Source organism: Apium graveolens, chromosome 4 (assembly GCF_009905375.1).
Source record: "Apium graveolens cultivar Ventura chromosome 4, ASM990537v1, whole genome shotgun sequence".
NCBI classification, from domain to species: domain Eukaryota; kingdom Viridiplantae; phylum Streptophyta; class Magnoliopsida; order Apiales; family Apiaceae; genus Apium; species Apium graveolens.
The window spans coordinates 297,233,823-297,247,320 of NC_133650.1; the positions used below are offsets into that span (position 1 = coordinate 297,233,823).

Below are 13,498 nucleotides of genomic sequence, written 5' to 3' on the forward strand. Positions count from 1 at the left end.
AATTATATAAAAATATAATCATATTTTATTGCTCAAAGTTAAGCTAATATGAAAAAGGATATGAAGAGAAAATATACTTTATCTAATAAAATAAGAGTTTTAAAGTAAACTCAATTTTTTTTGTAATATAATGAATATGATATTAACATCTTGATATAATTTTAGATGTTCAATAAATATCATGTAGCAAAAATGATATATTTTTTTAATTTAGCACAATAAATTATACTAAAATATCATTTTTATAATTTTTTTAATATATAAAAATAAATATAACTTACTATTTTTTTTTTTGGATTAGTTTTGCTGTGTTCCTAAGCAGGTAAGTAAAATAAATTGTATTTTCATTTCAAATTGTACTCCCAAATTTTTAAAAAAATACGAAAATAAGAAATGATGAATATAAATTTTATATATTTTCACCTAGTTAATTTCGGAGGAAAGGCCCGGAAGGTCACAAGAAGTTGCAGCCTAATTGTCCATATCCCAGGACAGGACACCCTCGCTGGAATTTGACAAATTTAATCGAAGTCTGCTGATGTAATTATCCCCATTTTGCTTCTACACCAAGTAAAATTCTTATTATATTTATTGTGAATGATCATTTTATGAGCTACAATTTCTATCATATTATAAATTCTTGTAATTGCCCAGATCAACTACAAGTAGATGGAGCATCAATCCAAAATGGAGGAGCCTCTCATCTCAGGTTAATTCACTTCTCTTTATAACAATTCTAGTAAATGTTGTTTACTGGATTACTAAGTTTGTGTTTAGATTCAAGTGTTCGTGCAGTGTAGTTGAGCTTTTGTCCCCCTTGCAAGAGGTCAAGAGTTCGACCCCGTGTGCGTGTGCTAAATCAATTTGCAAAAAAATAAAGTTTGTGTTTAGATTGTTCTTGAACTTATTTTGATTTATTTGGGGGGGGGTATATTTGTGTTTTTTTTATTTAATTTATATGTTTGTGTGTTGTTTGGTGTGAAGGGGGAGGAGAGAGCGAGAAATGGAGTTCATATCAACATGTTGGGAGGTCAGGTTCTTTACTCCCTACTTCTTCCTTAGCTGGAACTCAAGTCAGTGTCGATGAGATTCGATCGGCTTCCACCGTCTCAGATCTTTATCCTCCATCTCTTCATGCTCCCCTCATCAGCTCTCCGGAGCCCTATCCTAATGGTATTCTACTCGCTCAACTACTCAAATGTATATTTATATGGTGTGATAATGTTTAGTGTATGTACTTAGAGCAACTCCAACCCAACACTATAACACTTAATAGTGTAAGTTTTGGTTAAAACCAATTCCAATCCAAGTATCCAACACTATAAATAGTGTAAAGGTTACACCAAATAAATAGCGTGACACCAAATTTGGTGTCAAAAGTACATTTGGTGTAATTTTTACACCAATTTGGTGTAATTCATAATTCCTACCATGCCCTTATCTTTGTTAAGAAAAACAAATATATTCCCATCATATTTATTTATATCTTATTATATCCAAACAAGCTATTTGCTTTTGCAAAAGTAAGAATATCATATCCTTATTTAGACATTTAGTGTAAAATATAGTATAAATGGGTTGGAGTTGATTTTATATTTTTATGAATGATGTAATTTTAATACTAAAATAGTGTAAAAGTTACACTATTTTAGTGTTACGGGTTGGAGATGGTCTTAGAAGTTCGATTGGTCATAAATGAGGAGTGGTATGGAAAGTAGCCAGTTAATTTCTACAACTTCTTTACTGAAACCTCAAGAAAGTGTGACCTTTATGATTTTTTTTGCTTATTTAAGTATCCACATGTAGAATTCTATGCTGTTAGCGAGTGTGTTCATTTACAAGAGTCAGGTGGACAAAGTTGGATGATTGCTGCAGAATCTTATATATTTAATCCTAACGTTTTCATCTAAATTCAGACTTTATTCTGTTCATTAGCCCCCCTTCCCCCACTCTCAAGCAAAGTTGTCTGAATAAAAATATTACGTATACCAGTTTCTCGGACTCATAATATCGAGACTTACAGGTTCATGAAACACACAAACACACACATATACAAACATATAAAGATATAGATTTAGCACATGAAGAAATGTGATGAAGAAATAGGATTGGTTTAATTAATTGCATAAAAATTCACAAGCTGTAAGGTCATTCAACTGCAGAAGAACCACTACTCCTAGGATTTCATAACCATGGAAGAGAATGATTCGTTTGAATCACAGCCCCCTCGACGAGAGAAAACGATTCTTAATTTCAGTAACAGATCAAAGTCTGCAGATTATAAGAAAAATTACAAATCAACCCTAATGCTTTACAAGCAAGTAAAATTCTAATAATGAGGGGAACAAAACCTTTAATTATTATCCACCCTAATGTAGAATATTCCAAATTTACAAAATATATAATGTACTTAAACTTTTTAAGAAATTAAAATTATATAAATTCCTAATTAAATTACAAATGAATTCTATTCCGAGTACTAACATTGAATTAATACACTGATTTTATGCTCTGCATTAGTGATGATGCTATATATAGTTCAGAATATATACAAAATTATGCTGTTAACATCATAATTTGTAATTTTCAGACCAAGCTATTGCTTATCAAGGATCATATGGAGGAGCTTATGGCACCAGTAGTGAATTTCAAAGGTAAGGCTGAACAGCGAATAATAAATTCTTTATGTTAATAAACCAATTGAATCGAGTTTATTATTATTCGTAAATTACTAATGCAGCTCACTTTGGATTATTGGTCAAGAATCTCTTAGTGAAGTCTAGATTCTTGTAACTGTTTGCACAGTACTATAGGTTGCAGTCAATCCACCTTAGTGGATCTATTACACATGAAATTTCTTGTTGTGAGTTGCATTAGCAGGTATACTTTCTCTATGTTTGCTTTGTAGCAGGATCCTTCTTGGTTCTTTTTATGACGAAAAAACCGTACCTCATTTTGTAGTTCTATCTTAGTAAGGAAGATGAGCAGAGGTCAGGGTCATGTGGGGACCTTTGAATCAAACCAGTAGGAAGATTAATACTGTTTGGCATTAATTATAACAAAACTATAACAGTTCTCCCAGGACAGCGTTCCCTGGAGTATCTGTGAAGGGCTAGTTGAGCCTGAGTTGTGAAATAGCATAACCTAGCTAGTAAAATAGCATGTTCAACAATGAATATGTATTTTGTGATGTGCATATTCTACAATTGTCTGATATCGAGTCAACTTGTTAACGTATCACTAGCATTGCATATGCATTTCCTAAAGATTGTTTTCTTAGCAGTAAGTCAGTAACATTGATTTAATAATTATCTGTGCAGGCAAACACTAGATGAAGTAGAAATACGTGAGTTACTCATTGATCATGTTGGTCACCGTTGCTGTTGGGGGAGTAGACCAGCTCGGGCATGGAAGATCCAAGCCGTGGAAGATTGCAATGTTTACATTGGAACTCTAGAGACATTTGTCGAGGAAAGAGAAACATTTACAGAAAGTGAGGCATATCTTAGCGGCAATAAATTTCAAAGGGACACGGAACCGGAACAAGGACTCTGGGAATTGGATTTAAGGTCTGAATTTCCTGTTCTATTCACACCATATAAAGAGTCGCGCACCCAAATTCCGCACTCTGAGTCTGTTGTGAAATGTTCAGGTAATAATTGTCATGTTTAGGCTTGTGAATTTCTCGAGTTATTAGATGAACATATGTTGCAAATATCTATTTTCACTCTCAAGTCTCTATTGTTTCTGACTGTTTTACCTTCACCCACTATATTGCTTCTAAATTATGACAATTGGGCCATCTCTGGCAGTTGTGATAAAAAAATCCAAATTGGATCACCAACTGATCCAAATTTCTAGCCAACTCCAGCAGCGTGATCCAAATTTTGATCCAACTTACTTTATACATATTATATTACATAAATGTTATATTTAACTATTTTATCTTAAATTTAATGTATGATCATTATTAACTATATATATTATATTTAATAAATTTATTAAATTAAAAATATAGTTTATTTTATATATGTAAAAAACATTAAAATTGATACTTAATTAAAAAAAATACATTCATTCATCAATGAACATACAAAATATCATTGATACATACTAATTTTCGGTATTAGTATATTCTTATTATTTTCTATGTTGTAATTCTATTGTTCCATTAAATGTGCTTTTTCTTTTATGCATTTAATGTACTATTATTCAAACTTTAATGAAATATGTTTTTCTCTTTATTATAAGTTTTATTCTAAAATATAAAATTTATTAACTTTTAATTACTTGCTATTATTAATAAATAATTAAAAAGTCACAAATCAACTTTAAATCTAATAAACCAAAAATATACAAATAACCAAACGATTATTTTATACTAAGGTAAACTTGGATCAGTCAACTGTGGTGATCTAAATTTGGATCAGTACTGTTCACTGATCCAATTTGGATCACTGCTGGAGGAGAATTTGGGGTAATCTGCCCTAAATTTGGATTTTTGGATTAGTGCATGAGTTTCCCGACCTTGGGTTGTCTTAATATGCAAATTTGTGTTCTTAAAGCCATTCCTGATGCAGCCTTACTTGTACAGATTGTGGTGGTCGAGGCGATCTTGTTTGCCCAAGTTGCAATGCAGATCAAGAACATAAAATGACCAAGTGCCTCAGTTGTTATGGAAGAGGTCTGATTGCTCATAGAGATGGGTCTGACACAATGTAAGTTGTTCGTACTCTGTTAATTTTTTAAGTCGACTAGTTAGATTTCTGGACAACTATCAACTCACGTTGACAATAAAATTGCAAAAACAACAATTTGGATCAAGTGATCCTTTTTCCACCTCTGGTCCCTCGCACATGTTCCAGCACTATCTGCATATACACCATAGAATATGTTATCTTGACAGAAAACTCTACTGTCTAGCATATTTTTGTTCAGTAATTTGGTTAACTCATTAGTATCACCAACTCACCAACAATGATTTCTATTCTACAAACGGAATGTACAGGTGTTCTGTGATAAAATAATATTTATAGCTAATTAAACAGACACACCCATCCACTTTCCCTGACAAGGTTTTACCCTCAGCCTTCTTTAAAACGTGTGAGTACAATCCCTGTAGAGCAAGAGCTCATTAGTTCTCGGATAAAGTTATTGGTTAATGCAGATGTATAATATACATAATGGCAAGGGACAGTTCATCTGTCTTTACACCATAAATTAACTAATCTGCACATGATGCTTCGCTTTTTTCATAAATTTTGGTCAAAATGGTGAACTCATTGGTGTCCACAACATCCTGATTTAAAAATGAAAGCACATCTGTTCACTAATAATTTATTGACTACTGCAGATGTATAAAATGTAAAGGCAAGGGACAGATTCCTTGTGTAACTTGCGGATCTGGTGGGCTAGTCAAATGTAGAACATGCAGTGGCAGTGGATCTATTTTGACACGCAAATTAGCTGTTGTTAAATGGTAAGTATACCATCTTAATGGTAACATTATCATGTGACGCTAGAAACAGAATGACTGTTAAATAAAATGAGCTCTTCTCTTGATAAGTAACCAACCTATAATATTAGAACACATCTGAGTCGCCTGACTACAAAGAAAAAATTCATTGGGTGTGATTTATGAAACCCTGTGAAGCATTGACACTATTTTTGAAGGGTGATGGCATATATATAGTGATGAACCTAATTTAACCTTGAGTAGTAGTCTTCCTTCTGTCTCACTAGGCTCGAGGATTACTCCCCTAAAAAAGGCTTGCATACTCTTGTTCTACTTATTGATTTAGTTAGTGGCTAATTAAAAATGTTGTTTTTTGTTCTTCCTGCTATGTAAATTTAGAGGATTAATTGCTTCATCAAACGCAGTTCTAATTTTAGATATGATGCTAAGTTCAAGATATGTGATGGATATAGTAGGTAAGTCTTGATCTAAGTGAATTCTACCTAACACTAGCGTGGTTAATTGAAGGCTGGACGAACTGAAACAAGACCTGTTAGCAAACGCATTGTAATAGTAAAAGCATCTTAATTTGTGTATATTCTTAATTTCCAGTGACACAACAGTTATATAAATGTACTTTTGCATTTTTAGGAAAACTGCTTCTACCAGAAAGGTAAGTGCAACAAGTGGAGCTGCCTCTGTGCCGGATGAGGTCTTCCACAAAGCCAGAGGAGTGCAATTGTGTAACACTCAAGCTTATCAATGTACACCTGCATTTTTCGCGGATTCTTACTTCCTCAACAAATTTTCTTCTGAGGTGATTGCTGACAGAGCCCCAGTAGCTCCCACTGCACGTATCATATGCGAGAGACATACCATATCTGTCATCCCAGTTACACGTGTTACCATGAAGGACCACAACAGATCATTCAGTTTCTACATTATAGGTTTTAGCAGGGAGGTCTACCTAAAAGACTACTATCCTGCCAGGTTTTGCTGGGGTTTGTGCCCATGCCTAGAGTGGATAAAGATATAACACAACAACTACCATTGCCTGTTTGGCCACATTGATCTCTTCCCCGTGGATGCAAATAGGATGAGCTATGTGGTAATATGTTTGTCTTTGGCTCTTGAACAACTATTTTGTTTGAATACTCCGTGTTATATCTTTTAAGGTTTCACATGCTGCTGGTCACTCCAATCCATCCACCCAGACACCGAAACTCCTCAGTTTTTTTCCTTCTTCATAGTATTGCTTGTCGTGAGATATCCAGTTAGCTACCATTGTACTTTGTAAAATAGTTATACCAGTTTATGTGAGTGTGATTATATGCTTTTGTATGTTGAATATATTACTATCAGGATAAAGAATAATACAGCCTATGGATATTGGATAACCCAGCAGAACAATGTCTAGTTGATGAGTAATTTAAAAATTCAGAGATCAGTTTGCAAAGGGAGTTTGCTAAATTTTAATAATAGAAACAAATGGATTGTGTTAAACTCGAATTCAATTAGAAACCATCTCTAGAATAAATCTGTTTAAAGAAACTGTCAACATTTATATGTATTCTTAAAAATTAATTGGAGCCCGATAAGAGCATGTCTACAAGTTTTTGTAGTCAACTCTTAAATATAATAATTTATAATGTACTATAATAATAATAACGGAGTGGAGTATAATTTAATTATTATTGTCAAAAGTAAATAAATAAGTGTAATAATTTAAATTTCATTGACTATATACTAGTTTGTACAATTTAATTTTAACATGAAATTATACAAATTCAAATAAATAATTATTAAATTTAATATTTGATTATTTACATTAGAATTTCAAAACAATTATATAAAATACAAAATAAAAACATGTAAATATTTAAGGTAACTCATGCATAGCCATGTGTAAGCAAGTATAAATAGTATAATTTCTAAAAAATTAATATATATATATATATATATATATATATATATATATATATATATAGTGTCAACTTGAACAATATATTTTGCCTTACATCATGATTTATATTATATTCATATTTCAAATTTTACTATGAAAATGTTTGATTAAAACATGTGTAAGTGACCATTTTATTGAAATCAATATAGTGATTCACGTGAACATTTATTAATAATAAGCTTAAGAAATATATAGATATTTTTAAAATAGAGAAGAGCCACATTATATTCTTAAGATTTTTAAAAGTCCTTATCACCCTCATGAAATTCAATTTTTCATTTTATTATTTTTAGTTGTATATTGGTGATATAAAAATTTGTTTTAAGAACCTCATGCTCTATTTTTAACTCTAAAGATTAGAACCAGCACCCGCTAGTTAAATTAATTAATCATTCCTAATTATTTTTCTATTTATGTTTTTGAGTTATTTTGTTTGTTTTTATTGCCATTCTTTTTTACTTTTATGCAATGTCATTTCATTTGTGTACCCTTTTTTACATTTTGGAAGATAATTTTGTAGATTTTATTAAATTTCTGCACTTTTTGCTTATTTTTGATGCAACTATGATTTTTATCTGATGTTTTTTTCTGGGTGTTTTTCTTATTTTGTGTCCATAGATTGATGACACCTCAACAGCACGAAGTCAGAGATATTCTTTTTTAGTTACATGTTCTGAGATGACGTCCCAAGTAACTTATTTAATTTGAATAGTAGAAAATTTAAGTAGCTAAAGGATTGCACATGAAAGAAAGTTATTAGAACATTACATCAGTGGATCCATTACATGTTTGTTTGTAAAATGGGATCAGGATCTTACAACACCAACATCTACTAAATGTACCTGTAGAAAATTAGTATGATGTGCTCTTTCTAATTTTCTTCCTCCTGGTCTATACATTTGTATTGTAATATAAATTATGGTTGTTAGTCTTATTTGTTGTTTAGCTGAAAACTTTAGTTTCTGTCTTGTTTGCTAGGAGTTGATTTTGTATATATATGTAACAGAGATGGAGTTGATTTTGTATATATATGTAACAGAGATTTCTTAGCTCATTTTGAGAGACTTTTCTCTCACAAACTTCATCTTATCTTGCTTAAATTTCTTCAGTACAATCATTAAAATTGCAGGAATTCACCAGTTTTTCGGGTAGCCACTTAATGATTTTTGACAATAATAATGATTAGTGAGCACTTTGAAATAAAACCCTTTTAGCATTTAGATCTAAGTTCAATTTTATATATCTGTATTGCAATAAATTTGATTATTCGGCAAGTAGAAATGAGATTATAAATCTGATTAAGAAACTGATCAAACAAAATATTACTAATCCATTAGGATATTCAGAGTACTTGGTTAAGAATGTACAATGAGAATACTTGAAAAGCTCAACTTCGGGGTGAGATGTTTAATCAGTTCACGGTGCCAGTAGTTGTTCTCTGTTCATAATTCCTCTTGTTAACACATCCTGAACTGACCAAAGAGGTTATCCAGACTTGATCAGACCTCACTGGTTCATCATCGTCGTTCCTATGCCAACTCCAAAAGGCATGACTTGAGTTCACCATCTTGAGCTCTCCATGACCAAAGCTCGCCTCACGAAAGACAGACCAATCTGGCACTGGGTTTTTGTACCTATCATAAAGTGGATATTATTGAATGTGAGATTTGTATACTAAGTGAATATATATTAGGAAGGATAGTTTTGCGCAAAATATATAAATATTGCATCAAATTCTTTTAACAGAGCACAAAACGAGTAAGATAGCAAACTTGTATTTCTTTATTGAAGTAGCTTGTCTGCTTGACAATCGAGGACTTACTTGTTTGCTAATCCTTCTTGGTTTCCTCCATCACCAATCGTTATGTGGACAGCGCCACAGGGATCTGATTTACCTTGGTAAACACGTTTCTGACAGATATAAAGGCATATATAAGTAACATCTCGTCTACTATTTTACAAGAAAATTAAAAATAGCATTACCGAACGTTCGTAAGCATGGACATGGCCTGCTAACACTATATCCGCACCAGCAGCATAAAGTAATGGCTCCATGGCAGCCATCATCCCATCTCCTTCACGTTGATGAGCAGTGTTACTATTATACCATGGAACATGAAACAGTACAAGAAGCCACGGTGTCCTTTTCCTGTCCACTTTTAGAAGATCAGCCTGCAAAATTGAAAAGCAATAACATTTTCATAGACAACAAGAGAAAGGTGTTGAATTCTATCACCAAATAAAGGGTTAGATTATAAAAAACTTTAAAAAGAAAAAGGGTTATTTTCTTCTTGCAATTAGCAGTGCTCTACTGTGTTCTAATATTTTTTTGGAGTTTCCACCAGGACAGCATGAATTAGATGCACTGGAAGTCAATAAGGTTCTTATTTTTTAGATTAAATAAAGGTCTACACTTGCTGCCTGCTGGTTTGCACAACCTAAAAACATGGGGGAGCTAAGTATAAGTGGCATCACTTGCATGAACAAGCTAAACCGATTATCGTGCTTCAACTTTTCAATCTTTTATTCAGACTGAAAACTTTTGCAGGCCAAGTTATAGTTACACTTCTCGAATTGTTAAACTTTTTTGTTTTGATCATTGAACAGTCTCCGCTTTATAATCACATACAATCAAAAATTGCACTGACTATCCTTGACACTCACTGACTCACTGGTCCTGTCTGTCATGGTGTCAGATGCTGGTATGATGGACAAGAAAGAAAACTTCTTTCCATGATGGGTAATATAAGGAATCCTCTTCTCTCATTTAATCATAGAATTGATTTGGTAATCTTAAAAATCTAAAGGAATTTAAGCTGTAAGAATGACTAATTTTCCGTAAACTAACCTTTAGCCAGCTGTATTGATCAGAATTTTCATCATAGTCTGCATATGAACCAAGCATGATTGCATGAACTCCTGCAACTTCAAAAGAGTAATAGAGATTTGAACTAGATCCACTCTCTTCAAATGGCATTTTCCATCTAGCATTATAAGATTCAAAACCATCTTTAAGTAACGGTATACTCTCTTCTTCGTGATTCCCTTCTGTAACCATCCATGGCCTTGCACTAGCAAGTGGCTGCACCAACTCACCAAATGAGTCCCACCGATGCTGCAAGTAATTAGCATATGAAAGGTCACCGGGCAACATATGCACATCATAATTGCACTGCTCTATGTGATCTAGTGTTGACTTAGTCCAGTCAGTTTGACCCATATCCCCAGCAACTGCAAAAGTTATTGGAAACTTCGATGGAGGGGTCTTGAGCTGGAATTCTGGTTCTTGTCCTCCACATCGGTAATAGTAAACGCTGTTAGGTTCCAGTGGACCAATAACACTATGATGTATCGTCCCCGACTTATAAAATAGATATTTATAAGAAGTAGTCTCTCCGTCAGCTATAGAACTGTATTTCCCGGGTGATTTTCCATATTCGACAGTAGAAGGAGATGATTTATCACTAGTAACCCATGATACTCGCATGTAGTTGTTTCCGGCCAATGATATGTGAACCTGAAATGTGAGTTTGTGAAACCAAATCTCTCAGAACCTCAGCTGAACTAAAAACCAATAAGCATATGTCATTCGACTTCATATGTGAAGAATAAAATCATTAAGATCAACAATAATGCTCCGTCCGGTTGGAAAAAATATCTTTCATGAGGAAAAAAAATGAAAATTGTACTATTTGTGTAGGCAACCTTGTATATAGGTAGATTTTTATAATCTTCACTCTACGCACACAAATTTAAGCTTCCTCCATTCCATACATAAAAATTTAAATAGAGCTCAATCCTCCTATTTAAGATAAATATTCATTCATATTTCCTACTCACTTCACAAAACCTAACTTTTATAGAAAATCCGGAGTCTTTTGGATTCTTCACTTTTACCTCCTGTATTGATATTTTCTGTTTTAACATTTATGTAGAGTTTCTTCAAAAAAAAAACATTTATGTATAGTTAGAATCCTAATCCTACCTCATTCCAATAATTCCAGCCAAAGGGAGCTTTGGATTATGAAACTAACCCAATAATAAAATTGAGAACATTTGCTTATATGTGAACTCCATAGGACCAAATCATTAAAACCAATTACAGTAGTACCACTCTACTTCATGAAACTCGTTCAAATACAATAACCAAATGGTGCACCGAATGATAATGTGACACTAAATTGTGGAATATGTTTTTATTAATAATACAATAGGTGTTAAATATTAAAGTGATCACTGTGTGATTAGCATAACATCAAATTCACAACTGAAAAATTAGGGATCTCAAATTTTCCATTATCTAGTCAAAAGGTACACTCCATCAACTTCTTAAAAGAAATTTTGAATTTGACATTAGCAAGAATCTACGGTTTAAGGCCTGTTGATCAGAAATAAGTGTCAATCCGATGCCTTGCCCTAAAGAATACTTGTTGGCTAATGTCAAATTCAAGATTTCAGTTACAAGGTTGATGGTGTGTACCTTTTGACTAAATAATGGTAAATTTGAGACCCCGAATTCATCGATAATGAACTTGGTATAGTGCTAACTAGGCAGTAGCCACTTTGATTTAACCAATACAATAGATTAGCTCACCACTACCACAATATCATTTAGTACACCATTCGATATGAACTTTTGAGACCTCTAACATTGCCAGATCATTAAGAAATGGACAATAGCTCCACAGCACTTGTCGAAACTCAGACCATCAAAATCAACAGACTCACTGAATAATTGGATTAAACAAAAGTAATATCATAAAATAAGGTGAGTAGAACTAGTCCAATCATTATAATGCAAAATTCCAAAAATCGAAGTTCTAAAGAAAATTCAAAAAAAAAAAAAAGAAATAAAGGGAAATTACCTGTTGGGAAAGCGATGAAGAAGATTTAGAACGAAAATCAAAATGGAGAGTTTTACGAGGAGGTGGTCGGACATAAGTATCAGCCGTTAAGGTTTCAAGAAACATTAAAACCAACATAAACAAACATAACTTTAGAGTTGTTGATGCTGCTGCTTCTTGTTTCATCATCTGTGGTATTACTGGATTCTATCAAAATCTAAGTATGAATATAGATATGAATGAGCAGAAAGTTCAGAATAATAATAAAGTATATGTAAAGAAGAATAATGTTACTCCTAATGTTTGTCTTTAGTCATTACAGACTGACGTACGTGTCGGCCTTCATTCACGGGCCTCGACCATGCTTTCTTGTTTTTATGAATAAAAAGTAATGTCTGTAAACTGTATGTATGTACAGCGGGTGAGAATTTGGATACGAAACTTGGAAAGGCAGGGCACTTTGGAAATAACTTGTACGAAAACGGGAAACATGGGTCAACAAATTCTTACTACGAGAAATTAGCCAAAAAAATAATAATCTCGAGTAAGCACCAACTTTTATAATTTTAGTTTATAATATAGTTTATTCACGACAATTTTACTAGTTAAATAAGTCAAATTTATAAATTTTAACACTTAACAAGTACTCATTGTTGATTACCCCTTACCACAATATAATTTTAATAATTATAATTTTGTTATTAATATAATATTTACTTTTCTATAATAAAGATAATAAGTTATGAAATATAATAATTATGAATCTTTGAAATTAGTTATATGATTGTGTTTTATATTATATATGTGTGGTGTTAGGAAAATTGTAACAATAAAAATTCGGAGGTTGTTTAAATATTAGAGCGTAATTTGTGTCAATGTGGTTAGTTTTAAGGGTTTCGTATTAATGAAAAATAAAGGGGTTGGACATAGAAAGGGTCTCGATTTGTCTCGTGTTGAATATCTTTTTTGTCAAAATACATGTTGTTATGCCCAAAATTTGCCGTAAACCTTGTTCAGGTCAAAATCGGGTCAATTGGTCAGAACTGGTATATTGGTGCCTAAAATTAAGCAAAAGATAAGGCATTTATTTTATCACGGAGGAAGAAGGCGCGCCCTACAGATATGGGGAGGCGCGCCCTTATGCATACAAGAAGAGTAATGTTGACGCCTTACATAATCAAGGCGCACCCTCATTGCTGAAGGAGGCGCGCCCTATTGACATATGAAGAAAGGAAT

General features: G+C 32.7%; 2 protein-coding genes across 4 annotated transcripts; one reads left to right on the forward strand and one right to left on the reverse strand.

The window, feature by feature from the left end:
* Positions 1-450: 450 nt before the first annotated feature.
* LOC141721296 (uncharacterized) lies at positions 451-6,852 on the forward strand. Of its 3 annotated transcripts, none has more exons than XM_074524141.1 (8): positions 451-540; positions 655-709; positions 985-1,173; positions 2,591-2,654; positions 3,321-3,652; positions 4,595-4,718; positions 5,354-5,479; positions 6,107-6,852. In XM_074524141.1, the coding sequence occupies exons 2-8, from the start codon at positions 670-672 to the stop codon at positions 6,489-6,491; spliced, it is 1,260 nt and encodes a 419-aa protein (XP_074380242.1). In that variant the 5' UTR covers positions 451-540; positions 655-669; the 3' UTR covers positions 6,492-6,852. The 3 variants fall into 3 exon arrangements, with proteins under 3 accessions (XP_074380242.1, XP_074380240.1, XP_074380239.1); XM_074524139.1 differs by having other exon boundaries at positions 470-570; XM_074524138.1 differs by lacking the exon at positions 451-540 and having other exon boundaries at positions 571-709.
* A 1,847-nt stretch (positions 6,853-8,699) lies between these two features.
* Positions 8,700-12,639, reverse strand: LOC141721297 (purple acid phosphatase 18). The gene is made up of 5 exons (XM_074524142.1): positions 12,284-12,639; positions 10,267-10,935; positions 9,402-9,590; positions 9,241-9,329; positions 8,700-9,052 (listed from the first exon to the last, which is right to left on the reverse strand). The coding sequence occupies exons 1-5, from the start codon at positions 12,449-12,451 to the stop codon at positions 8,830-8,832; spliced, it is 1,338 nt and encodes a 445-aa protein (XP_074380243.1). The 5' UTR covers positions 12,452-12,639; the 3' UTR covers positions 8,700-8,829.
* Positions 12,640-13,498: the final 859 nt, after the last annotated feature.